At 41.7% G+C, this 27,929-nt stretch overlaps 1 protein-coding gene across 5 annotated transcripts in view; it reads left to right on the forward strand.

Annotated features, from left to right (window-relative positions):
- RXRA (retinoid X receptor alpha) overlaps nt 1-27,129 on the forward strand; it is a 440,219-nt gene extending 413,090 nt beyond the window's left edge. For 3 of the 5 annotated variants that reach the window (XM_085612741.1, XM_085612747.1, XM_085612755.1), the window contains 5 exons: nt 1,694-1,823; nt 6,059-6,191; nt 6,933-7,024; nt 12,839-12,944; nt 19,808-22,886. In XM_085612741.1, the coding sequence (XP_085468867.1) occupies nt 1,694-1,823; nt 6,059-6,191; nt 6,933-7,024; nt 12,839-12,944; nt 19,808-19,955 (609 nt within the window). In that variant the 3' untranslated portion in view covers nt 19,956-22,886. Of the gene's footprint in view, nt 1-1,693; nt 1,824-6,058; nt 6,192-6,932; nt 7,025-12,838; nt 12,945-19,807 lie in introns of all 5 variants that reach the window. The other 2 variants (XM_085612724.1, XM_085612733.1) reach the window with 1 other exon arrangement.
- The last annotated feature ends 800 nt before the right edge of the window (nt 27,130-27,929 follow it).

Below are 27,929 nucleotides of genomic sequence, written 5' to 3' on the forward strand. Positions count from 1 at the left end.
TGGGCATTAAAACCTGCTTACGGGTGACTTAATATTTAAAAGGGGTTATTATGTCCAATGGGGTTCTTTTGACTACTCGAATTTACAGTTTTACATCTGCACAGACATGCCACAATGGTGGGGCTTGTGACATGCTTTACAGAGCCGCAGCAGTGGATGGCCCAGTGAATGCTGCAGTCCACTGGCAGCATGCAGTTTATAGGTTCTGGGTACACTTGGTACCAATACTAGGATCTTACAGTCAAATTAAATAAATCCAGGTCTGGTGTGTACTAATGTATTACCATCTTGAAAGGAGGAGCACCAGTACTTTACTGCTGGTTAGCGGGGGTAAAGTGCACAGAGTTTTATAGCCAACAAAAAATAGGGCTAGCATCTGGGGTGATCCTCAAGAAAGGGCACATTTCCAACACTCACTGTCTCCGATCCGCCAACAGCACTGTGTGTTGTCTCCGTCAGATCTGTTTCTTCTGATGGATACGCCCTTTACTGGTTGCTGTCAGACATTTAGGGACCTATTACGAGTTTCCTGGGGCACTGTTAGAAGACATCCGGCTCAGGGTAGCTACCTGTGTCTCCTGGCCCAATATTACCAGGTCTGTAAACGCCAGACTCAGTTTAATGAAGCACATATCCTCAGCTGGTAAAACCATGGGTGGAGAGACTCGGGAGCTGCAGGGAGACTCACAACCAGGCCCCCGCCCACGGCCCCCAGCACCCAGGGGGAACTGACAGTGCACCTCGGAAGAGAGGCAGAAGCCTTACCGCCCCCTCCCCCCACCCCAGAAGCCCTCGTCGCCCAGCACCCCACCGACCCACATCACTCCCCTTTCAGATGTTTACCATCTGTGAAAGTAGGTGGTAAATATTCAGGTTAAATTAACCGGAATCGGGGAAACCCTTGTTAAATCTCCGACGATTGTAAGTGGAGCTAGCAGGGAACTGGAAATGGGGACTTCGATGACAATGTGTATATTTTAGCTCTGAAAGTTTGCAAAAGAGACTCTTTTGAAAACTCACAGAGAACTCTTTCGCAAGAAGCAGTTTGTACGGGTTTTTTTTACTCATAAAACGTGAACTAAAAATACGATACCATAATGTCGATGCTTTAAAATACTGTCCTGAAGTTCCTCAAAATGCGGCTTCTCTTGTTTTATTTTTCTTTATGTCCATCATAAGTATTTATTTTATCATGTTCCATGGTGCTCTCCTTCAGTCGTTTTGTTGCAAAGTTTTTCCTTAACTGTCGTCATTTTTTTCTTTACCTCATTCCATTCCTTTTCATTCCCCGCCTGTCTTCTTTACTCTCCCTTTCGACATGTAGCTCGGTTTCCTGCGCGTTCTTTGTTTCTCCGATTATGTCATGTTTCCTTTTTTAAAATATTGTGTACATTCTGCATGTTATTTTGCTCTACAGAATGGCAGATCGATAGAACATGCCACACTGTCTGCTGTCCAGGTTAATGTAAACACTGCTGCCCCTCTACAAAATTCCCAAATCCCGAACTAACTCGCGGTTTAAAAATATTTATTGTGCTGTGGCGGCACCCTGTGGCCATTCGGTGTAGATGTTAAGTCGCCCAGGAATTGTTCCTCCTTACATATAGCTTTGCTTGTGACTGATGCCATGCACCTCTGCTAAGTGCCCGCAGGAAATAAAAAGCCTATTAACTTTCTGCGCGTTTATTTTTAGCCGAATGACCCGGTAACCAACATCTGCCAGGCCGCAGACAAGCAGCTCTTCACCCTGGTCGAATGGGCAAAGAGGATCCCGCACTTTTCTGAACTGCCTCTGGATGATCAAGTCATTCTGCTGCGGGCTGGTAAGAGCGCGCTCAGCTTGTACCGAATCTCTGATATGTCCGACCTTGTGCCCCATCTTTGAAGCAAGAACTGTGGGCGCTTGAACAAGATGCACGTGTGCTGCCGTGGGGGGATTCCTGTCCTTTGAGTATATTTCTGACTTCAGGAATTAGGAAAGAGAGTGTGCCCCAGTGAATCGACAAGCGATTAGATTTCCTGGCGCACTTCAGTCGGCAACACGTGTGTGCGGACATTCTACACGGGTAAATGCTGCGGAAGTCTGAATTAGTACCCGCAACATTTATCGGATTGTGAAAATATCCCCTGTGCAGCGACCCTTTGCACTGCAACTAGTGCACGTGGGAGCATTAAGACCACTCCGTCCCTGGAATGCCACCTGATCCCTTCCATACAGTGACATCTTAAAGATTTTGGGGGCCCTTGGCCAAACGTATTTTGGGGGCCTCTGTTGGGTACAGTTTTTAATTCATGATTCAATTTCAGCTCTTTCATGCAATCTTTAGCCAGATCGCTAACAAGCACACTCGTTAAAATTGTAAATGTGCTTACATCACATTTTCAGGGATAGTGATGTGTGTTTTCAATATTGTAACACAGCAGTAGCTCACTAGTATTGCTGCAAATAATCTCTGTGACACTCATTTCTTATATGTGAGGTCCTGTTTTGATCTAAAAAAGTTTTTTGTATTAATGTTGCATGAAACAAACACAACATTTCTCTGCAAAATGACTGTAAAAGACTCACATATCGCCCACGTTAAAAATAAATTAAAGGAAAAATGGTATTTAAAATCTGTTTAAGAATTAGTAAAGGTCATCAAGGCAAGACTTTCTGCAGAACAGAGCTGGCTCTGTCAGGGGGCCCCATGAAAAGATGGGGCCCTGGGCCAGAGCCCACTTTGCCCATGCCTTAAAACGTCTCTGCTTCTATAGCAAGATCATTGTTCATGTATTTCCTGGGAGTGAATGTATCTGCAAATGTATCTTGAACCCTGACAAGCTTACCAGTTTGTGGGTGTTCATTTAAATTGTTTCAATGGAACCCACCCCCCTAACACCCACACTGTCGTCCCTAACAAAAACATTGGCAATGTAGCAACTCCCCGCATCCCCCCACCTCAACAATGTCCCCTTTCATGAGTTTTCTTTATGAATTTAGAATACCCCCAGCATGATTCTGAGGCTCAGGATATGGAAGTTACACTTATAAATGGCTGTTTTTTTTCCACATGCTGATTAATCACACTCATGAAAATATGGAAACTATTTTAATGAACTTTGGCTCCTGTTAGATCATGACCCAGAAAACGTGAGAATCACTCAGAAGTCAAAGAGAAAGCGAGAGCCTGCACGAATGAGAGAGCGAAAGCGAGAGAGCGGTGTGCTACCAGTTGACGGGCATGTTTACCCACCTAAAGTTGGGGTGTCTGCAGAGAGGTGGAGCAAAATCTAGATGTGAAAATGGAGTCATAAATCAAAGCCCCTTGCCTTCATTGTGGCAGCCTAGAACCGGATCCCCAGACACAGGCCCTGACATAGTTTAAAAACAGTCGCTCAATGCATTATTCAGGGTGCTGGGAGGCCAGCAGGCAGCTGCTCATGAAACATTCAGGGTGTTGGACTTTAGCTAAGTGAGATGCACGTGTCCCTTCGTGCAGTCGCGGTGTAATGGAACTGCAATAACACGGCGCGTGGAGGCAGCAGCGTATGGCTGTGAGGCAGGCTTTGCACATGCACCTGCCCAGAGCACCCGGGAGAGGCGGCTACCAAGGGTAGGCCACTTGCCCTTAGTGTGTTTCGTTTGAGTGATAAGTACAGGTAGTTTTGGAAAGGTTGTCCCAGTGCATAGGTGGAGCTCACAGGATAGGACCGTAGATATTTAGTAAACATAGGAAGATACTCAAATTCCACTTCCCCTTAAACAACTCTTTCAAAGAGGGCTGCTGTGGGAGACCTTTCTTCCTGCATCTCCACCAGCCACCTAGAACAGTCGTTTTGAAGACCTCCGCAAACGTCCCGGCCTACTGCCCTTCATAAAACTTCCCACGGCGCATCTGTTTCTCCAACAGGTGCGTCCGGGACTCTCCAGTCTTAAAGCACTTGGCTGTACCAGGAGGGAAACATCCTTTACCACGCAAGCATTACAACGCGGTATGGTTACATCGTGGTTTTAACAACGCAAGTCGTTATACCGACTTGCACTGGAGGGCGCTGTAGGCTAAGGAATAGTGTGAATTACATTTCAACACCTTCCCTACTGTACGTAGACTGGAGTTGGAATAGTAATTCACACTATTCCTATGTCCAGCGCCCTCCAACGCAAGTCGATGTAACGACTTGCGTTGTTAAAACCGCGATGTAACATACCGCGTTGTAATGGTACGCGTTGTTACATCATACATCCTACCAGGATTGTGGTAGGAAATATCAAGGACACAGTACCGAACGGTCATATAATCGTGATCAGAATATCGAGGGACAAAGTATCGAAGAGGAAAATGTACAGAGAGAGGAATGAATTTACTATTCGTTGCTCAACATCTACATTCCTTGGAGAGATATATATATATATAGCTCCAAGGTACGCATACTTGTAGTTACGTATAGAGAATCTCTTTTACCTTACCTTTCGATGTTTTATCCCTCAGTATTCTGGTCCCGATATTGGGGCCATTCAGTAGTGTGTCATCGATTTTGCAAAGCTATCCCCTGTCCCAGTGGGGTGTTAGCTTGATGAACACATCAAAGTACATAACATGATCTGTTGAGATCTCTTCTCCTCGGCTGTTATAGGCTGGCAGTTACCGTAAGCCACTCATGTACTTGTTAAATGCACATCCTTGAGACTTCCCAGCATCTCTTCCATAGACAAGTTAAATGCTCATAGATTAGCCGGCCTATCCTGGATGTATTCTCTGTACCTGTTGAATACATAAACCCTTTCTCAGCTTATCCAGGATCTGTTCTGTGCAGTCATGACATGCACATACTTACACTTGGCCTCTACAAGATCTACTCTCTGCGCCACTTAAATGCACTTACCTACATGTAGCCTAACCAGGATCTAATCCATGAACTATTTAAATGCACACCTCTACTTAGACGACGCACGATGTATTTTAAGCACTCATTATGAACATAACGACCCAGGATGTATTTTTAAGCACTTATTATGCACATAATGAAACCTAATCTATTCAAGATCTATTCTATATGCTGATTAAATGTACTTAACCACACACCTCCTATCCAGAATCTCCTGTCTGCACCAGTCAAATGCACATAGCAACTCCTAACATATCAATAATCTATTGTTTGCACTCATTAAAGGCATATACCAATACCTTGCCTCTCCGGGATCTCTTTTCTAACCTTGTTATATTCACAGTGCTACACAGGGACACTCCATGATTCTTCTTTGCTATCTTTACATGCACATAAAAACACCTGGATTATCTAGGATATAGCTCCTCAAGCTCTTAAATGAATATAATAGCACATGACGTATATCGGAATTAGTTTCTACAACTCCTAAATACCCATAACCTACCTAGGGGCTATCATCTATTCCTTTAAATGCACACCACATAATATAGGGTGTCCATGAACCATACTATACTTTCATGCTTGCAAACCATTCTTCCTGACCAAAGGGGCCCTCAGTATAGTTGATGTGGTGGTACGGCCAGAGCTTCTGTCTTCGGAGCTGAGGATCCATGTTCGAATCTCAGCGTCCACTCAACAGCCTATGATTCTGGGCAAATCCACTCCATCTCCCCATGCCTATGGGCAGCGCCTGGATACCCCCACTGGTGATAAACTGCGCTCTACAAATCCGAGTATTTATTTATTTCTGCTCAATTATTCTCTTCAAAGCTCTCTTGACTGAAGATCGCAGGTTCAAGCTGTGGCCCCTTCAGACAAGCTCTCATGCTTTGATAAACTTGAGCTGAACAACAATAACAACTATTATGACAGCAATTGTTAGAAATTATCATTGCACCCGGAACTGTTCTGGCATCAAACTGCATGCTGGGAGCTCTCCTGGTCTATTAACATGTTATTATTCTTTTGACTGGACTTGGTATACTAATCATGGTGTTGCTCCCGGAACTGTTCTGGCATCGAACTGCATGCTGGGAGCTCTCCTGATCGACTAACATGTTATTATTCACTTGACTGGACTTGGTATACTAATCATGGTGTTTTCTTGGTTGCTGGATCTTGTGTGTAGGCTGGAATGAGCTCTTAATCGCCTCGTTTTCCCATCGGTCGATAACGGTGAAAGACGGAATCCTGCTCGCCACCGGCCTCCACGTACATCGGAACAGCGCGCACAGCGCCGGGGTGGGCGCCATCTTTGACAGGTTTGTCCGGCATTGATCTGTCCGTCCACACACTGTGTTCATCTGTGGAGCATGCAGCTCCGTTGTCACCTGACTATGCCCAGTGTTTGATTTTCTTCTTTATGTAGTTGTCCCTAGCCCGACTGTCCAACCCTGAGCCCCTCTTGACCAGTTCAGGGTATATCGCATTGTATATTTGACACATGGGGCACCAGGGAGGTTCCTTATAAAAACTTGAATCCTGGTGGAATTTATTTCTCCAAAGTAGTGCAGAATCACTTTGGTCCACCTGAATTTTCCTTAAAGGCACCTAAACTTTGTTGCAGTGGTATTCTATCTTACATTTGCTCAGACTACCCCTAAAGCTTTATATAAATGTGCAGTATCACGATACTAAAGTTTTTTGTTTTTATATAAAAAAGTAAACATAATGAGATCTGTCTGTCTCTCTAACAGCCCTCACCCCTAAATTCTCCCTACCAGCGTGTCAACTTTATATGTGCATCCAGCCTCTATGCACAATATTTTCCCAGGTATCTGTTTACTCTCTGTGCCTCAATGGAGCTTCCACTTCTCCGATATATAGCCACGGTATATATAGTCATGGTAGCCCATCACCCTATAAAAATGCATCCTCTGGTGCCAGGTCCTTCTTGTTATTTTGAGTTTGGGGAAGGAAATTGTTCTTTGTGTTATCTTTCATCCCAAAGTTTGCATCTGGAGGTGCACAGTGCTGAGTCAGCATCTCTTCTACCTCCACAGGGTCCTCACAGAGCTTGTATCAAAGATGAGGGACATGCAGATGGACAAGACGGAGCTGGGCTGTCTGCGGGCGATCGTCCTCTTCAACCCAGGTAATGGAGGGTACCACGCACTCTGTGCGCCATGCTGCCTACCGTCTCTCGATGAGTCCATCCTTTCACCACAAGGCATCAGCTTTTCAAACTAGTGATTGGTTAAAGACAGAATGGTCCCATGATGCTGCTTGCGGTGTTTATCCCGAAGGGCAGGTTTTATATCATTCCATTCTGGAGGTTCGTCCCATCTGAAAGCGCATCCCTATATGTTCTGTTTTTTTTAGTATTTCCTTAGCTAATCAATAGCAAAAAGAGATAGAATTTCTGTTTATGTTAGGTCCCCCACCCAAGCCATCTCAAACGAGATGAGGTTTTAGTTTTTAGTAGTAGCTCCAGTAAAACCATATTAAAAAAGACTAAAAGAGAAACCCTTTCAGTTTGCCCCAGTTTTCCAGCCAAACCATTTTAAAAGAGCCGGAGTTCAGTTTTTTTCGGCCCCCCACTCCATATTAAAAAAAATGGGGCTTCAGATTTTCTTAGTTTTCCCAGCCAAACCATGTTCAAAGATACCTTTTTCAGTCTGTAGTAATTTCCCCAGCCACAGTATATTATAAGAGACATGGTTTCAGTTTTTCTTATATGAGAGTAATATAGAGAAGGTACAGTATAGGCAAGCAGCTTAAGCCATGTCTCCCAAAAATCGAGATTTTCTTATTGTACTTGGCTTTCAGTACTTGGGGACGGAGGTACATCATTACGAAGAATACAAGTCTATTGAGATAAAACTACCTAGGAAGCATAACATCAAACTTACTAGTAGTAGTAACACAATGTCTGAGCATACCACTACATTAAGTAAGCTGTTTACAAGGTTAAATGTATTAACCCTTAAACTAACCCTTAACCCTTATACTTACGTTTACCATAACCCTAAGTCTAGCCCTAAAGTTATCGCTAAACCTAAGTCTTACACTGTCCCTAGTTCTAGCCTTAACCTAACTTTTACCCTAACACTAAGTCTAACTCTAAATGTAAACCATAGGGCCTGATTACGACTTGCTCGTAATATTGCGATCCACGTGTAAACTGTTTTTTACGCATGGGTTGGAATTACGAGTATGAAGGTATTTAGCACATCCGATACTTATCAGATGCTTTAAGTAACTTAACCTTTGTTACATATCGGCAGGGCAAACCTGCCAAGATTTAACAGGGAAAAACATATGGTATTTACCATATTGTGCGGATTTTGGTGTGTTAAACACCAAAATCTGTATGTGATTTCCCATGAACTCGTATAGGTGTTATTTATTGCATCCAATAAATAACATACCTCATGGTATCCTAATTTATCAGAGGCAATATGTAACACATTAACTCATAATCAGGCCCGAGGTCTACTCCATACCCAAACCAAACCACATCCATTGCTTAAATCTAACACTGCCTCTTTTATAATACTGAATCTAAAAAAAAAAACCTTTGGTCAGCCCTTACCATCAAACTTACTCATGTAAGTATCTCTTTACATGTGGTGGTGTTATCAACAGTGGCATTATTAGCAGTAATTTTGATGGAGTGACATCTATGTGGTGTTAAACCTCTGTAGTGGATTCCTATTGGTAGGAGTGAGTGGGACACCATATGGGAAACTCATCAAATGTAATAATTCCCTTGAACTATATAGGTTTTATAACATTCTGACACCCAGTAGTAGGCATTATAAGAGTTATACACTGCTGCAAGCGCCAAGAAGGAGCTCTCGAGGCTTCTCATGGCTGGAGTGAGGTCTGCATCTTCCAGACATGCTCCCCCATTACCGCAGTATTTTTTTTATCAGGCAACCACGAGGTGAGTGGTTGTGAAGGCTCGTCTGAATGAAATCACCGCCACAAGAAATCAATGATAATGTGGATATGAGTAACAAATGTTAAGAACATCCGTCTAAAAAAGTTTTCCTTTCCATGTAACCATACCACTTCTGTTTTATTTGTGGGGCTTCCTAAAACATATGTCTTATCACCAAAATACAAGACATAGTGGTGCACTAAAGAGCAGTGACTAGCTTTCACCAGCATATTGTTTTCAGTTAAACATTATGAAAAATGTTTTTAAGGAGATGTGAAGGTTGAAAAACATGCTGTGATGAAAGCTGTACGGGATCGATTGTTTTTTGGCCGGGCACTGATGACCGTCCGCCAGGACCTTGGAGGGTCAGAATGACCAGCGCATGACGTGAAGCAATGAGGGAGGCTTGACACTCTAAAGTCTGCCAAGGACTTGTTATGGCATACCATGAGCTAATAATTAGAGCCAACTTTTTCCTTTTGCCCTGGAGCAAAATTTGCAAATAAATATCATTTTTGAAAAAAGTTCTCTTCAGCCATTAAAAACACTAGCCTTTTTCTGAGAGCTCAGAAACTTCGAGAGTTTTGCAGAATGGTTTGTTCAGAAGATTCATTCTTGTAGTGACTGATCATAAAAAGTTCATAACCCGTGAAGTTAACTTACCAACACTGGCATTTCTTAATTTGTACATGCAGAGTTTTTATTACATGATCCCCAGCCACCGATGGGGACAAAGGGATTGCCACATATTGGCGCCATCATGCAGGTTTGAGCAGATTAAAATGTTATCAAAATGATTGTTTGGAATTGATTCTTGATGTTTCAGGCCACAATCATAGTATAGAATTGTCAATTAGAGGAAGTCTCTGAATATGGTGGAATATGTAGATCACCTTGGCCCAGAACAAGAGCCTGGGCTCTTGATAAAGCTGAAGGAATGTAGAACCAGCACAACAATCCAGTAACAGTAGAGGGGAACAGTCAAAGTACTTTATGGCATGGAGGAACTCATGAGGCCCGGCAGTTGCACGGGTGGTGGTAGTCAGTAGTGTTTGATTAAAGAATACTTTCTAAGACCGAGGGCTAGAGGGCCCCGGAAAATAAAACGGTTGCAGGTTGGGGATTTGGGACTTTATGAGCTGTACATGACTCTGTGTTGCCCTTAAATGTTAGCTAATTGTCATTGGCCACTGACACGTATCCCAGTGAGATGTTAGCGACTCACCCATATGCACTTCTCCGTTGGAAGAACTGGTGGCCCTTTGACACGTTACATGGATTAAGTTTTCTGAAACCCATAACTGGCCAGGCTGTGTTGATAGGGCACGTCTCAACTCATGGCCAGTGGTATCCCGTGGACATTGGCACTAGTGTGCATCCAGTCTTGAACCGTAGTTCAACACCCTCCGCATCCTCCTCAAGACCTTCAAGTGGATCTCCCCGAGTCAAGGAAGACAGTCACCCACGCACTCATCACCAGCAGACTGGACTATGGAAACACACTCTACGCCGGCCTCAACAAGTCCCTACTCCGCAAACTCCAGACAATACAGAACAGCGCTGCCAGACTCGTCCTCTGCATCCCCGGCACGAACACATCACCCAGCACCTACAAAGACTCCACTGGCTCCCAGTGGAGAAAAGGATCACCTTCAAAATCCTCACCCACGCCTACAAGTGCCTACGTAACAACGGACCCAAATACCTCAACGACAGAGTCAACTTCCACATACCCAAAAGAAACCTACGATCCTCCAACCTTGCACTGGCCCAAATCCCGTGCATCCACAGACCAGGCGGAAGATCCTTCTCCCACATTGCAGTCAAGACCTGGAACGTGCTACCGGCAGACATCAGACGAGCCCCCTCCCTGAACACCTTCAGGAAGACCCTCAAACCTGGCTCTTCGGCTAGACAGACATACGGACCCCCAGCGCCTTGAGACCCTTACGGGTGAGTAGCGCGCTTACAATTCCTTGATTGATTAGTTGCTTAGTGTATTATTTAATTGAGTTGGTTACAGGTGTTAAACGAGGCACAATTCATTCCTTTATATAATCCTGGAGCTGGTGTGGTGAGTTCCAGAATCTCGAGGCTCAACACTTGAAGACTTGTTTTCCAGTTTGTTCTCCTGGAAATTAGAAATTTCTATGCGGAGCTGCACAGGGCTGGGGCCCCTCCGGACCTGAACCCTTTGCCTTCTTGGTTCCTTGGAGAGTTGAGATGGACAGCTATAGAAGTCAGACACTTTTGAAACTTGACTCCACATGAACCAAATGCAAAGGTGTTAGGACAATGGTGTTGTGGTATAAGAGGTGCCTGTTAGTAGTAGGGCCACAACATACAGTTGCCAGAAAGTTCTATATGCACTGCTTAATATATTTAACTTGGTGTATAATCAGCAATTAAACACAATTGTATACTCTTTTTCAGAAATGTATTCAGCATCAGAATTAATTTTCATACCAAAACTTTTGTTTAATAAATTATTCATGTATGTGTTTAAACATATCAAACAGTTATAACAAAATCAAAAAGTAAAAACTAGACAGTGTTCATTTAATAGAATATGTCTTGTTGAATATTACTGCGAATATTCGACTTATGTAATTGGAACTTTTTTGTTTGTTTTGAACATAGTGGCCCCTGAAGAAGGGACCGTGGGTCTCGAAATGCATAGGGCACCGAACAAATTCTTTTGTGGAGTACACAGATGAAGATATAAGCAGTGCTATACAACAAGTCATATGTTATGGAATGAACACTGTCTAGTTTTTATTTTTTTTATTCTGTTATAACTGTTTGATATCAATTGTTGATTACACACAAAGTTAAATACATTAAGCAGTGCATATAGATCCGTCTGGCAATTGTTGTCCGGAATATTCTTTCTCTTATCAGATTAGGGAAACAGGCAGTTCCCTCAACCTGTAGTGCACGCACTCAGTGAATACACCATAAAACATAGCAGAAAAGTAAAAATAGGTGTGCCCACCCATCATACTATTATGTCCACAACGCACAGTATCACTTTCATTGGTGCAAGGTGGTTTTGGAGCCCCTGTCAGGAGAGAGTCACGTAGGTAGCGCAACGTGGCTGAACGTAGGTGAGATTCTGGGAGGGACCTTCCTGTGTTTCTCAACAGCTAGAGAGCAAACTGAGATCCTTTTAATCCCATTTTGACATGTAAGCTAACGTGTGGTTTACTACACAGAGCAAAGCCTAGCGAGGTTAAATGAGAATGGTTAGGGATCATCTAATGCAGTGAGTGCCACATAGGATGCGGCGTAACGGTCAGAGCTGCCAACTTCAGAGCTGGGGGATCCAGATTCAAATCTCAGCTCTACGTCCTGTCATTATGGGAAAATTGCATAATCTCCCCGTGCTTATGGACAGCGCCTAGAGACCCTCATGGGTGATTAGCCGCGCTATACAAATCCTAGTATTACTATTACATGGAGGAGGGGGGAAGAGGAAGGAAGATAAAACTTTGGTTTTTTTTAGAGATTAATGTCAGTGGCAGTGTGACATTCACTCTGAATTTCCCAAAGGCTCGCCCCGTGGCGAGAGGCGGGCTGCTCTGGTTTTACATTTTACAATAGTTGTGCATTGCTGGCTTGCTAATGTAAACTTATGTTCATAGCATAGCTATGGGATTCAAATGAATCCTACGTAGATTCACATCATTCCTTCATCTTCAAGTGAGGATTACATTGGTAAGTATAGTTGCATTAAAGTAGCTTCTGATTCTCCTGTGTGGCATCTTCTGCTGAGTCACAGGTTTTAAAGTAGATTTCACAGCTGCAGGAAGGACATTGACATGATACCAGAGGGATTATTTGTCTGACTAATCATAGAAATCTTTGGAAAATACGAAATCTGAGGATCTTTAGTTACACGCTATTCTTTTTTCCAGTCAATTTATTTAAGCTCAAAGTAGAGCTGCAAGGTTTGGAATGAAGGCAAGCGTTTTAAAGTAAAGGTGTCCAGAGTTAATACCTTGTTCATGGTTTGCTTTCTAGACTCTAAGGGGCTGTCTAATCCTGCTGAAGTGGAAGCGCTACGGGAAAAGGTCTACGCGTCACTAGAAGCATACTGCAAACACAAGTACCCCGACCAGCCTGGGAGGTGAGTATCCGAGCAACGATCGATGGAGCCCCTCTTAGGAGGCTGCTCAGAAGGACAACTGAGCCATGGTGCAGAATGTTACTGAATGGGACAGGGAGGTTCAATTCACATTTTTCAAAACGAGCGATGTTTATGTTTTTATGTTATTGGTTTTTAGTTTACTTCCTTCTCATAGATGCTGGCCTACTTAGTCTTAGTACTTTATCTCTACCCATGGTTTTCCAGCATTTGGGACTTTCGAGGTGTCAGCTCAAAGACCCCGGAGCACATTTGTAGACCTTTCCTTCACAGCTTTTTGTCTTTTTAGCCATAGTCATAAACCCTGCCTTCAAACCAAGTCTTAGAGACTCTTTTCTCCGCTGCCACAAAAGTATGGTTCAATATTTCAGACTCTCTTAAGACTTCTAATTGGTTTTGTCCTTCCTCTTTTGCTAAAAGAGATATAACCCAATGCTCCCCAAGGCATCATGTTAACGTGCATGGACTTTCCTGTCTGATCGTAAAGGGAGGGTGTCCAGGTCATTGGCCAACACTGGACCGCTAGCTTGTTACGCCAGATAAACGCCACCTAGAAGACTTCAGATGAGGAACATTAAATCACAAACTTAGCACCCCCAGAGCCCATATCCACAGTCCTTACTTGCACGTTGCCACTTTGTGTAGCTTATACTGCTAATCTATATCTATCCAACAACCTTTTGCTTTGTACCATGCCCTTCAGTGACCAGACGGCGACATTGTTGGATCTTCCGTCCATAGCAGTCTGTAGTCACTGCATTGCCCAGCCCAGCTCCCATTAGCAATGTGCAGTGATCAGTTTAGGATTTTTGCCAAGGCAAAGCTTTCTGTTGCCTGTGAGGCAGCTATTCTGTTTTCTTTTGGCAGACATAATAACTTCAAAAACATCAAAATGGCATTAAAAACAGGGACATCCTCAGAATAATAAAGGAAATGTACAGGATTCCCAGGAACGCGATTGAATCCCATTTCTTGTAAAAATAAAATGGTGATATTGGGAAATTGTTCTCTTCCTGTGGATGCATTCCTCTGTGCTGCACCAAACTGTTATATGAGGGTGGTCTTTTCAGACCCCCAGTAGCCTCGCTACTCGCAGCCAAGGTGGAAACATGGCTGAGGGTCAACAGCGCTGATACGCCATGTGCTAGGTGGTTTATGTGAAGTGTCTTTAAGGTGTTACACATGTTTCTTGATATGTCCTAAACAGATGACCAAGGCTTATGTTACGAGTGCTCTGGTCTTGGTGCCATATTGGTCGCACCACATCAACAACTACATCTTTGGCATTATTTTTTTAATCAGACACTATAAATATAAGCATTTACAAGCTTTCTTGTTAAAATAGAGAATGACCTATGGATTTTTGTGCTTTCTACACCGAAATCCTCATGTTGCTGTATTTTCTGGGCCCTTTTCCCCTAGTAACCATCCTCAAGTTCCTCCTGCTGATTTCTGTCTGGGGAATAGTCGGACTGTTGGATATTTTCACACCCAAACTTATAATTCCAACACTCATGCAAAATAGGGTTTCCATGAGTGTCGGAATTTACAAAGGCACTCGTAATCCAACCCCTCCACAATATTTGCAAACTAATTCCTGCTACTTTCATCGCTGTGAGGTTGTACGTTGGCTGCCATACGATTGCGGTGGTCCCCCCCCCCCCCCCTTCCTGCAGGAGTGTTTGCCTTGCACCATACCACCACTCTCCCTCTGGTCTATCCTTCCTAGAGAGATGTCTCCAGATTTGATCCTAAGAGTTACAGTTTCATCTTTACAAATGTGGCTTCACTGGCCAGGCGTAGGACTTTGCTTAAACGCCTGGTTACTTCACAGTTAATCGTCCAGGCGTGCAAGTCTTGTCATCTGTTTCAGTTTAACGTGGAGTTTCCTGGCGGATTTATGGTCCATTTTGTTTTTCCTGGCCCTTGGCCTCTTTCTGTCTTGCCAGCTCAGCACAAACAGCGCCATGTTGGCTGGCTTCCTGCCATTTTGTAAATGCAGATTTTATTTGCACTGAGCTTGTGCAAGTGGGGAGGAAAACAAACATAGAAGCCACTTATTTTCTCCTAGGTGACTGGGTGTATAGTAAAGCTCGTTTTAATGCTGATTAAATGCTCCAGCGGTGTCGTTTGTTGTGTTTCTCCTTCTCTACTAGCATAAATCTTGTCAACAGCAGCAGGCTGAAGATACCACAAGGTTGCACAGCTATAACAAAGCACATGAGACAATTCACCAGAGGGGCAAAGAAAGAAATGCTTTGATCGGCATGTGGGATTTCTGTGACCTCCCGCTCTCTTGCCATCCTGTTGTCTGTAGATGTGGTCACAGAATGACACTGCCACATTTACTTCGGTTTATGACACTTGTGAAGTTTCACCATCACTTCATCAGGTCATATTCTATATCTTAAAGATATAGCTCACATGCGCAATTATGCTGTTGCCAAATAGATCATGATGTAAAAGTGTATGTTTCCATAGCAGATGTGCTTTGTAGCACCTTTAATTACAGTAAAGAGAACTTGTACAATGAGATCCAGCTGTTTGCTCACACTGACAAAATGTAAAACAAGAACACCAACAAAAAAAACCACTTGTCTTTTCCTTGAGGTACTCAACGTAAGCAAATGCTTGTAACACGGGCCAATTTATCTTCTTTTTTTCTGAACAAGCACAGTGCCCTTAGGCATATGGAAGTCAGTGGTACCTGTGTTCATGGTAACTCACACATAGGGGCAAGGTTGATTTGGGCCAACTGGTCATGTTGTCTTTACTAACTGACCCTGGCTTGCTGCTTTTGCCTAATGCAGATTCACATTCTCTGGCCTCTGCTGCTATAGTATTTGCTTGAGGGTATTCCATGTCCTTTGTTTTCGGCAGCAGGCATGATTACTGATGTTACCTGTAGCCCACAATGCACAGGACAAAGACTCTTCCGTCATTGGGTTTGAAGGTATTTGTATTTTGAGAATGGATGGAATTGACACACAAAAGCAGATTTTGTAACCATAACATATTACGAGTTTCCTCACCGCCACACTTTTACAGGGCCCCCTGGTCCCTTATGCCATGTGGATGCCATGTACCTGCACAGCATGGACTGCAGCAGTCCATGCTGTGCATGGTACCGCCTTTGACGTTCCCATTGTGGGCCTATTTTATAGGCACCGCCCTGTGGAGAACAAAGATCCGCCCGCCAGACAGGAGAAAACTCCTGATCTGGCAGGCTGTTCCTACACGGGTTTGGCAGTGCGGGAGCGGGCGGTCCTGTTCCCTCACCGTCAGGCTCATAATAAGGCCCTAAGTGTGCTACTTTCTCACATCCATAAACTACGTGCAAAGTTTTACGACTCTGCACCCCCTAAACATATGTATGCGAAGTTCTACGCACCTGCAGTTAGGGCAGAGAAGTCCACACCTATAAGTAAAAGGAGTCATAATACTCTGCAAGCAGTTTCTAAATTCCAAAAAAGTAATTAATGTACACAAAAGTGTATGTTTACCTTGGTGAATCAGGCACATTAACATCCCCAGGAATTAGTGTAAAATAAATTAAGTTAAATTTTAATTTAAATCAGAAGCATAATGCAATTTTTTTGTAAATTGAATCATACGCTCACATTTAAAGTAAATCTCTTTAAAAAGTCTGCAAATTATTATAATTAATTAAAACCATTACTTATAACCAAGTTTGTTTCAAAATTAAATAAAAAGGTTAATGAGTGTGGGTGAAGTATTGTTGACAATTATTTTAAAATTCAATTCAATTATAATCAGATACAAAGTTAGTTATGGAGGAATTGTTTTATATTTTTTCGTATGTATTCCTTGGTTTGTATTAATTAATTAATGATTTAAAATTATTTTACATTTTTATTTTTTAATAACTTAATTTTATTTCATAATAAACTATACCAAATTTCCCCACATTAACCTATACGGAGCTTTCTGTCCCAATGGCAGAGATCTCCATGAACAAGTGAAAAGTTACTAATAGAAACTTTACATTTGTAAATTCAGGCGTAGAAGTTTCCTCACGCTCCTTTGAGGGGGCAGAGTCTCTTAAGCCTACACATAAATGTGAGTATTTTGTTGAAAACGTCAAATATAAAACAAGTGGAGCGGTACATCTACATGAGTAGATCTACACATGCAAACATACCTTTTTGAATCGGACCCAGTGTTTACCTCCTTACCCCATGCTTAATAATATCTTCTTACTTTTCAAAAATGTGGTTCTAGCATACACATAAATATGTATACATTTATCAGCAGTTGCAGCCTACTAACAAAACAGACAACTCTTCTACGTTTCTTCAAGCTTTCTTGGAAGGCCTTAAGAGAAGTATTTCACTTAGAATGTTGCTATTGTTTACAATGGTCTTACATGTTTTACTTGCGTTCCTTATGAGGCAATGATCTAATGAATGCTTGCAGCCTAAAAGAACTGTCTTGAAAGGTAGGTGTTCTAGTAGCTTGGGGGCATATGTATCAAAACCCGAATTTGCGATTCTCAAATAGCGATTTTTTGAGAATCGCTATTTGAGAATCGCAAAATGGGATGTATTTAAAATATCGCTAATATTTAGCGATTTCTTAAAATTCCTTAATTGCGATTAGCAAATTGCGAAATCGCAATTAAGGAATACCTGCCCATTCATTTCTATGGGCCAGGAGACCCATAGGAATGAATGGGAAGTAATTCTCAAATTGCGATTCGCAATTTGCTAATCGCAATTTGAGAATCATTTCAAAGGTGCAAGGGTGTCAAGATGACACCCTGATGCACCCCTGAAATCAGCATGTGTGGACATATGGCGCACATACATGCCCTAAGGGCATGTATGTGCGCCACGTGGCACTTATTAAAATTTTAAAAAGTGCATTTTTAAAAGAATTCGCAAATTACCACCAACTAGAAGTTGGTGGTAATTTGCGATTTCTTAAGGATTTTTCGCAAAACTTTGTTGCCTGTTACATTTCATTTAAGAAATCGCAATTTGCGATTTCTTAAATGCTTATGAAAAGTTAAGAAATTGCAAAATTAGCGATTCCTTAAATTTGCGCTGAAAAATGGCTCATACATACCGTTTAGCGATTTTTTATTCGCAAACGCTGTTTTTGCGAATCGCAGCGTTTGCGAGAAAAAAATCGCTTGATACATATGCCCCTTAGTGTATAGTGTCAGGGTTAATTGAAGAATTTTATTTGCAATTCCATAAGGTAGAAGTCTTGCATACTTTTCCTGAATTATTCAAAGAATTGTTTCAGTGCAATAATCAATCCATCACTCAAATAATATTCTTTACTAACTTGTCAAATTTGACAGAAAGACCTTTGCAAAAACTAGATGTTGGTTGAGAATACATTGGACCTAACAAACCAATGCACGGCCACATGAGGGATGAGCGGAGAGCCATCTGTAAAACAGATATATAGATAGATAGACAGATGGATAGATGGGTAGACATACATACTCCACTATAGTATGCCAGGCTTTTAATGAGCACTACAGTGTATTTTGGGAAACATTAATTTATCTTCCATTGCACAGCTATATGGATTTTATTTCACATTACTATTTTGAGATCGCTGCAAAAAGAGAGGCTCATCTTGCCCAGGCAGTTTTGAGATGGAGGAAGAGCACATTTTTTATAACATCAACACACAGACATATATGACGATATGGATAAGTTTGACTATACTATAGTCTATAGGGTGATCACCTTGTCCCATGTCATTCTTGAAATTCTCTTCAATCTGGAACTTTTCACCTACAAATCACTGATTTCAGGTGTGTTAGTATAATCAGCATTATAAAAACAACACTACAATACCCTGAATACATATCACTATTACACTAAAGTCCAGGTCTTAAAACAGTGTCTGTAATGATTGGAGGAAGGTGGTCACCCTAATAAATTGAGGTGTAGCCTTTGTCTCAGTGCATTGAAGCCCTCAGGGAGCATGAGCAGCGGTCATGGTATTCACGCCTAGCCGCGGCCCGTGCAGGTAAGAGCGGTGGGGGGGAAGCAGGGGGAGGATTTCGACGGACGATGACGTGGGAAAAATAAATGAATAATTAACCACTCTTACCTGCACAGGCCGCGGCTGTTCACGCCTGAAGTCGAAAGCAAAGGACTTGATAAAACAAGTGACAGTATTCGGAGCTCAGTGCTAAATGATTTGCAGCAGAACATCCTGCAAACCTGTAGTTACAAGTAACATTTTCTAAAATGATCTTTAATTACATCAACTTGTTTACAAACAACTGGGTTCATATGAAAGAAAACAGTCACTTATTGATGTTGTTATTTAGCATTTGTATAACACAACATATGCCATTAGTGTGACATATGTTTTCTAGTCTGTAGGTGACTACCCATACGTTTCGAAGTTTTCCAGCAAAGTCTATGGTGTGATTTTGTTTTTGGGGTTGTGCAGTCAGTAGAGTGAATGATGATGTGCCTCTGTTAGGTGACTGTGCAGGTATAGAGGCAAAAGAGCCCAGTTGGATGGTAAAAAGCAAGCCAACAAAAGCAAGGAATTGAGAGACAGAGATTACTCTCCAAGGGCTTGGTGTGCTATGTGACTAATTACTGTCCCTAAACTGAATAAGGCATTGCACTTGAAGAGGGTGAAACTCAAAATATTGTATCTTCTCTTTTCTTCAGAGATATTTTACATCCCAGTAACAAAGCTCTGAAATCACACACACGCAGTGTCCACATGTTTTTAGTATGTAGCACTGGCCAATAGTAAGCAAGGAAACATGCATTATGTAGGAGTGGGTGGCTTTTGTTCCATTCTTTTCCTTCCTAACTGGATTCTTCTCATCCATGCAGGTTTGCAAAGCTCCTTCTGAGGCTCCCAGCTCTGCGCTCCATCGGCTTGAAATGTCTGGAGCACCTCTTCTTCTTCAAGCTCATAGGAGACACACCCATTGACACCTTCCTGATGGAAATGCTGGAAGCACCCCATCAAATGACTTAAGGAGTGTGTCCTGGCTACATCTTCTCTCAACCACAATATTTCATACGAGTAAAAGAACACTGCTCCCCCCGGCGCAGATGCAGCGTCACAACCAGAGTCCCCACCCGTGTCGGGGAGGTGCCTTGACTCATCCCCATAGCACTACAAAGCAGACATGCGCTCCCACACCCCATTCGTGAACTATGAACTGCTGCGACGTATGTTGCAGGGACGGAAGCGGGGGATGGAGTGAACCTCTCACCTGGGGCTTGATTTTGCATATCTTTTCTGCCGACACAAAGAAAGGTATATTGGTTGTCGTTGGAGAAGCTTCTGTTGTCCTTTGTGATGAAACTGTACTTTAACCTTTTTCTGGCACACCAGCAGGGTCCTGAGGACCACATTGTGTCATAGAAAGAAAAAGAAGTTCCTCAAAAGGGAAGCAAAAAGAGCTGTTGTCTCTCTTTACCCAGAAAAGGCATAACAGACTAACTGGGTAGCAGCACCTTGGCCTTTCTATCCTTGTATGTACGAAGATGGGAATGAGGTAACAGGGAAGGACCCACCGAACCTAGACATCAGCAACAGAAATGAGAAATTGACCCGAACAACATATAATTGCCCTCCCACACAAGAAATGGACTTTGTAAGGGGCAGTGTTGTGTGGGTGCTGTTCTCCTACAGAGCTCTGGCTTTCCTTTGTGTACAGTGAAATATGTTTGATTATATTTTCCAAAGATTCTTGTTCTCACTCGGTAACAGAGCTAGTCAATCAAAACATGAGCCAACTTGAATGCACAGGTTATCATTTTTTTCAATTTCTTGTTCGGCATTTTTTTGTTTTGTTTTGTTGTATTTGTCTTTCGATGTGTTAAGGTAGCTCGAGTTCCAAGCCCACCTCAGTATTGCTGTTTCCATCATGGAGTTTGCTTCTCTTTTCACCCCCACTCCATCCGCGCCACCCCAACAGTAGACAGCAAGGCAAGATTGGAAAATGTGAGGAGGAGCATCTTTCAGATTTACTGTCCTGGCTTCACCCACCTTTGATGCTTCATTGACATCTGTAGCGACACTGGCAACCAAACACAAGCAAAAGGTTGATTGCCCGTTGTAGGCGTTTCATATTTTTTGTCTAGTCTTGAGGGGGCATCAGCGATGTCAGAATGTCTAAGCTTAGAACTCTCTCAAGCATATTTTGAGGTCTCTTTGGGTGGACAATTTTGGCATGCTTAAACTGATTCCAGCAATGCCCATGCTTTCAGTCAGCCACCCTTCACCAGTATTTCCATGAACAAAATACATATCTCGTAAATATTAGCAGCGAATATGGGGAAATATGGTATCTAAATGGGGTTTGCCACCAGCTAGGGGGACTGTCCTTCCTTTGTGTTTTCCAGCAATTGAACTACACCAACAGTACAGCACTAACATGTTCAAATAAAAAGCGGGTTTGAGCATTCCGCAGTGCTACCACCCGCGAGTCACTCTTGTGGGTGGAGAGTACACTAGCTTGGGGAAGGGAGAGTCAGCTCAATGTTGTCTGGCCAAATAGAACCTGTTTCCTTGGCAGGTGAAGTCATCCACCCCCAGAGAGGGTTATTCAAAGCAATGTGAGTTCTTCAACTCATGCACCTTTGGTTGAATTCACTGCCATTAGAAATGACTGACTAAGAGAGCCAGTCATTCTCCAGTAAGAAGAGAGCTAAATTAGGCTAGAGCAAAGGAAATTGACAAATGTTTGCAACGATAATGTTCCTGATAAACAATGGATGATTTAGAGCTGCTTTCCCTTCCTATCTGAGCCATGCTGGCTCAAACCCTTCCCACCATATACCAGTGAAAAATGCACCATTTGCCTGCAGGCGGGAAAACGTGCAATTGTAAAGTTCATGATCTCACAAAGATACGTAATATTCCGAAAATATTAACCGGTTAGACCTTAGGTAAGCGTAAAGAGTCATATGGCTTCATTTGTCTGTAAAATGGTTTTGGGGAGTAGCTTTATTATTCAGAAGAAATCATAGGTACAGATTAATTTTAAGTGTTTTCCATCACACAAATATGGAGAAATAAATATTCTGTTTAATTTGAAATAGAAAAAAAAAAACATGGGGTCCACGGCAAGTTGCTTTTTAGATGGAAGTATGTGGTAGCCCAGTTCCTTCACACTTTTTGCAGAATTGTAGCATTTGTAATGGGGTGCTACTGCATCACAAGTGCTGCCGGTAACACTGTGCCCGTAAATCCTGAAAAACAACCATTACATCTGGTCCTTATTCTCCATTTAAAGGACGGAAATACTATGAAATCCAGAGGCCATACTGCTCCTTTCAGTAAAAGCAATGCACCTGCATAATTTATTTCTGCATGAGTTAGAGCAGTTCACTTAATGGGGAAATTGTGGCATAGTGCCTGTTAGGTCCACTTTTATTGTGAAAACTACTAAACTAAGAAGTTGTTGGTGCAATGTTTTATACCAGACGACTCCAACGAAAACACTTCGACAGAAAGGAAATCGAATACTGTGGCGAACCCTCACATAAATCCGCCTGTGTTGTCAATTGCTTCGTGTTTGTCTTCCGTTGTAGTGTACACTATTCTTCACAAACTTTCGAAAAACTCACATGATAAATATAGAAATATACCAAAGCAATCCGCTTACATTAAACATTTAAAAAAACAATATTTCTCATAATATATCAGGAAATATATTAGGGTTTCCACAATTTTGGATTCTGCTATAAGCAGAAATTTCTTAAGGACTATATAGTGCTGTGGAAAATCTGTTTGAACTTTCTGAGGTAGTATTCCTATCCTGCGCAAATCGGGAAGATCTACCTCAATCCCACAATTCAGGGGCAAAATGCTGGCATCCACTCGGGTGGGTGTCTGCCTTGCAGTTGAAGCTGGTTTACCGCTGTTCCCCGAACTGCCAAATAGGGTTCACAAAAATGAATTCTTTTGCCTTAATATCAGTCCTCAGGCACAATCATTCCATCATTCTTTACGCTATACGCACATTTTATACCCCAACTAGTATCTGTTTGTGCCCTGCTTCCAAAACATTTTCCACCCTTTCTCATACATATATAAACAATGATTAATATATTAAAAAACATTTCTGCAGGGGTTACCAATCTAGAATAAAAAAATGGCATATATATTACAGCAGAAAAAACAATACATGTACGTATCGAAATGTATTAATCTCTTTAAAATTGGATATTAATTAAATTGAACTTTTTAATGTTTTTATCACAATTTTTTTTTGTGATGGGACATCTTGAATAAAGAAGATAGAACACGCATCAACTCCTAGGCCATCCTTCAAAATCTTGAATATTCTCTTATAACCTTAATGTTGCGATTCTGGTAAACTCTGATTTTACAGTGCAGAATCTGGCTTGCTTTTCCGTCACAGTTCTCCTCTTCTATCTTTTACAGCACCAAGGTGGGATGGAACCATGCAACGTAGTTACCGTATTTTAGCAGTGTTTCATCGCAGAGAGCCCTATCAAATTTACTAGAATGTTACTGATTGACTTAACATTTACTGGCAGAAGAATTATTTAAAACATAGTTTATTCTAGTCTCTTGCTAACTGGCTAATCTATTCACATTTGCCTTTAGTCACTGGGCACTTGTCTCTTTCACTGAGCATCAAAACATTCCAAATGTTGGGACCATTCAGGGAAATACCTCTCATTTACACATTACAAGGCCTCACATCTTAAAAAAATAGTGTTGGATAATCAGTCATGAGTGTGTGTGACAACCGATGTTTCTAAATATTGTGGTACGCTAATGTAATATCACAAATATTGGCTACCAAAAAATCAAGATGCTAGGTATATATGCTACATTATACTTAATTCCACATACATTTATCATGACAATATATATATTTACGGTGTACAGTGTTGAGAATAGTAAATCTATATTTACTAATATATATACTTACCTCCACAATATTTTGGTTGTCAATATGTTTGCTAGAATATTCTGTAGCACAATATTTCTGTGTTCGATATTGTGACATGCAACGATTGACTTTTTGGGTTTTCTTCAAATTGTTCATGATGGTTGAAGCCCAATATGAAGCCACACAGAGTTGAGGGGATGCCTTTGGGCGATGGTTCAAAGCTAACATGGCCAGGCTTTTTTGTCAGTCAGTATTATACCTGCAAAGCATAGACCAGCAGAATTTCCTAAACGTGGCCAATTGTCTGCTCTTCTAATAATCAGTAAGGTAAAAACCATACTTGGAGTAAGTCCTACTATAAAGTAAGTCTACTGAGGAATTAGAGGTTCTCAAGTAGTGGGACCAGGCCCAAAAACAAGTGCCTTTATAACAGTGGTGAGTGGACCCTTGAAACTCAGGCAGGAGCCAAGCTCCAAGAATGACAATAAAGAAAATGAGAATACAAAAATAATAATATGAAACCAAAGCAAAACACAAACTGTTAGTACAACAGTTAATAGCAATGATAAACGATGCAGTAAAGAACATAGAGAGATATGGAATGCACTTTTAGCTTTGGCAATACTTCTTTGCTTTTTTAATAAATATATAAAACGTTTTTTGACAGTTTGTCATGGTTGTGAAAAGTGAACTTCTGTCGCCGTTTTGGCTCTTCTCTTGGACACAATGCCTATCACTATATGTCCCCATCAGCTTGACATGCAAGTGCCGCAAGCATTCCGTTGGCTGTGGAAGTGCCGAATAGCTTGTAAGGGCAATGAACATTGTTACAAATTACCAAATTAAGCAGACATTGGTAGTTCTGATTGGCAAGCTGCAAAACAGATGCATTTGTAGAGTGAACAGATACATTTGCAAACAGAGGGCTTGAGGCGTGAACCTATGGGTGCAAACCCGCCAATGAAGGGAGCATCTTCTTGCAAGCCCAGCTCTTTATTTTGTCTTAGGGAGGCATAAAGCTTCTGTTGTAAGGCTACAGAGATAGCTGACTTCTGAACACTGATTCTAGTATGTCCTTTCCAACTTAACTATAGGTGAGAAGGGTGGTCAACGTGGCGGTAGACAGGTGAATGCCTGTGAGAATTGTATCTGGTGAACAGACAGGTTGGCTCTGTGCTTTATAGGTGTTCACACGACAAGTTAGCTGTTCCTTTTCAGGCACATGGGCCATTGATCTGAATATTTACATCAAGTGGTGGCACGTTGGCATCTCTCCCTTCCCGGTTTCCATTCATAAGTGCGTAGCTGATATCTACTTTGTCAAGTGTCTGGTTTTTTTTGAACTGCAGCCGCACTGTGCATCATGTTTATAGAGCATAGAATAAAGTTTAAAAACTATTAACCATAATTTTTGATTTTGAAACAGTCTAATGAACATTTTTGCTGCAGTGTGGGTGGTTGTGTTTGACCTAGGCTGCTATGCAATCTGCTCGTGGCCAAGCAGTTTCCCACAGATAGGGCCTCCCCATCATTTTTCAAACAAGGTGGCATAGAAGCTGATGATGTCCCCATCAGGTAAATAAATAGGGCGCTTGACATTTCCTGTCAATACATTGTGTGATATATGTGTGTATTATACATGTATGTGCTGTACATAAATTCTGTATATATACACCTCCTCAGTTATATATAGTTACCTACATAAATTTCAGCCGATTCAGTTTTTTTAGTGTCTTAAACATTTTTCCAGTTCCATCTTGATTAATTAAAAATCCATTCTTTTCAGTTTTCCTGTGCTCATTTCTTTCAGGTGCGCGAGGTGGCTGGTGGCGCGGTCACTCTTATGGAGGCCCGCCAGGGTGTTGCAAAAGTTAGTTGACCTGCTACAACCGGGTAGTGCATCTATTTTCAGATGACCGGTAATGACAGGATAGTCACTATTGCCCGACTCCCAGCCACGTACGTGGAACGCCTTAGTCATGATGCAAAGTCAGGGCAAGAAAAAAATTAAGAAATCATTTGATACATAAAAAAAATTTGAGTGAAAAAATTGTCCTAAGCTTTGGCAAAGTAAAGCAAAAATCTATTTTTGTACGAATGTAATTTTATCCGTCTCGTATTCTTCGACAATGTGTTTCTGTATTGAATGATTGAGTTGTTGTTGGGTTTTTTGTGCTTCTGTTAGTTGATGCACACTTAATGTCTGTACATTTTGGAGCTTGTGCGAAGGAGATAAAGGCAAAAAAGTGGCAGACCCTTAAGTCTCCAGAGGTTCAGTGTTTGTTGGTAAATCTATCATATAGTTCAATTTTCATTGTCTGGAATTATTTGAGCCTGTTTTTTTAGACTGAGCTAACAACAAAAAGTTGGGCGTCTTTGGAATATCGAAATGGGGTCATTATGGTAAAGATCAGAAGGGACGGGGTGGGAAATTTATGAAATTAAAATTCCTAAAATTTGGATTCAATCTGATACCATTTTAGCTCAAAATTCTGAAAATGCATTTGCATTTCAGGATTCCAATTCTAGAAAGTCCAAATGTCCGAGCCTTGAGGAAGATTGGCTTTTTACAAATTCAGGCCTTTTTTTCATATGCAAATCTAGTTTCTGATTGGTTGCCAGGCCTGCCTGTCATTGAGAGATGTTGACCTGTCTTGAAATCAACCAATTTCATAACATCTGAGCTTCCCTGTGTTAGAATACGGCAAAAACCTACTAATTTGGATATTTACTAAGAAATACCACCAGCGTTTCTTAAAATGGTCACTGCTGAACCTAAACAGGAAGTTCAAAACATAAAGACCTTTATCGAACTTCCGGGATGCCCACAATGTGATTGTTTTTGTTTCAGCACCAAGCTGTAAGTAGCATAGCAGTTAATGTAACACATCTTGACCACCATGTTGTCAAACGCTCAACACTGTATTTTTGGAACTAATGTCACTCTAGCTTGGGGGTCCGCATAGGGGCTTTTTAATGTTTTTCCTTCAAAAGACTTTAATTAAATCTTCAGCAGGAATTATTTTAGAATGACTATCTCCTTCAATGTGTTTCTGTTGTTCTTGTTGTTGCTGCCTCCGTTGTTTTTTGTTTCGGCAACTAGGAATCTTCTGTGCATTGCTGTGAATTCACTTCTGTTTGTATTGTTCACGGAAGAGAAACAAAAGAACCGCAGATGGAAATACTTGTATTTTCTTGATGAACAATGGTATTACAAATTGTTAAATGGAGATGCGTTTTTGGAAATATAAATACAGTTCAAGTTGACTTCGTTTTTCTGGGTCTTAGTTTATTGTGGTTGTATTTTCTTGTGCCTTTTCCTATTATAAGTTTGGGCGGTGACCGATAGAAACCTAACTCTGTATGCATTATCCTTGTCTGGTAAAGTAAAACGATCATACATTGCCACAATTTGGTGAATCTCGTGGAGTGGACCCTGAGCCACTTTTTGTTTGTTTCTTGAAGTACCTTCACTGTGAACGGGGTGCCAGGCTCAGTGAATCATTTTAAGATGGCCTCCGGCGATAGTGCGGCAAGCGGCAATAAGGTAAAATAAATAAATAAACAAGGAGGCTCATGGGGATAAGATGGTGCTGCATAAGAGTGGTTACAGAGAGAAGAATGCAATGTGGGAGGTGAGGGTAGACTCAGGTAGAGGAAATAGTCCCTACCAGCCATTGAGATCTGATGTCACCAGTGGAAGAATACAGATATCATCTGTTCAAAACACTGTGAGACACAAATGCTCCCAAACGAGAGAGACACAGGAATTCAAGCAAAACCCTTGAATCAGGAGGAGGGAAGTGAGACGGACAACAAAACTGTCCAACCATGAGCAGCAGAACCCTTTCTAAATATATGATGTGTGTTAGAAACAAAAGGTCTTGCCTGCAGACAGGTTAATTTGTCTTTATCCGAGACCTTTAAATGGGGTGACGAGGGCAGGTGCAGATGAGAGAGAAGAGATATTCTACAGGGGCAAATGTCTTACAGGGATTGAATGTGTGTTGCAGGATGTGAATGTATGTTGCAGGACAAATGCGAAGGGTAAGAAACAAGCACACATTGAATAT

This window comes from Triturus cristatus, chromosome 1_2 (assembly GCF_964204655.1).
Source record: "Triturus cristatus chromosome 1_2, aTriCri1.1, whole genome shotgun sequence".
Classification (NCBI taxonomy): domain Eukaryota; kingdom Metazoa; phylum Chordata; class Amphibia; order Caudata; family Salamandridae; genus Triturus; species Triturus cristatus.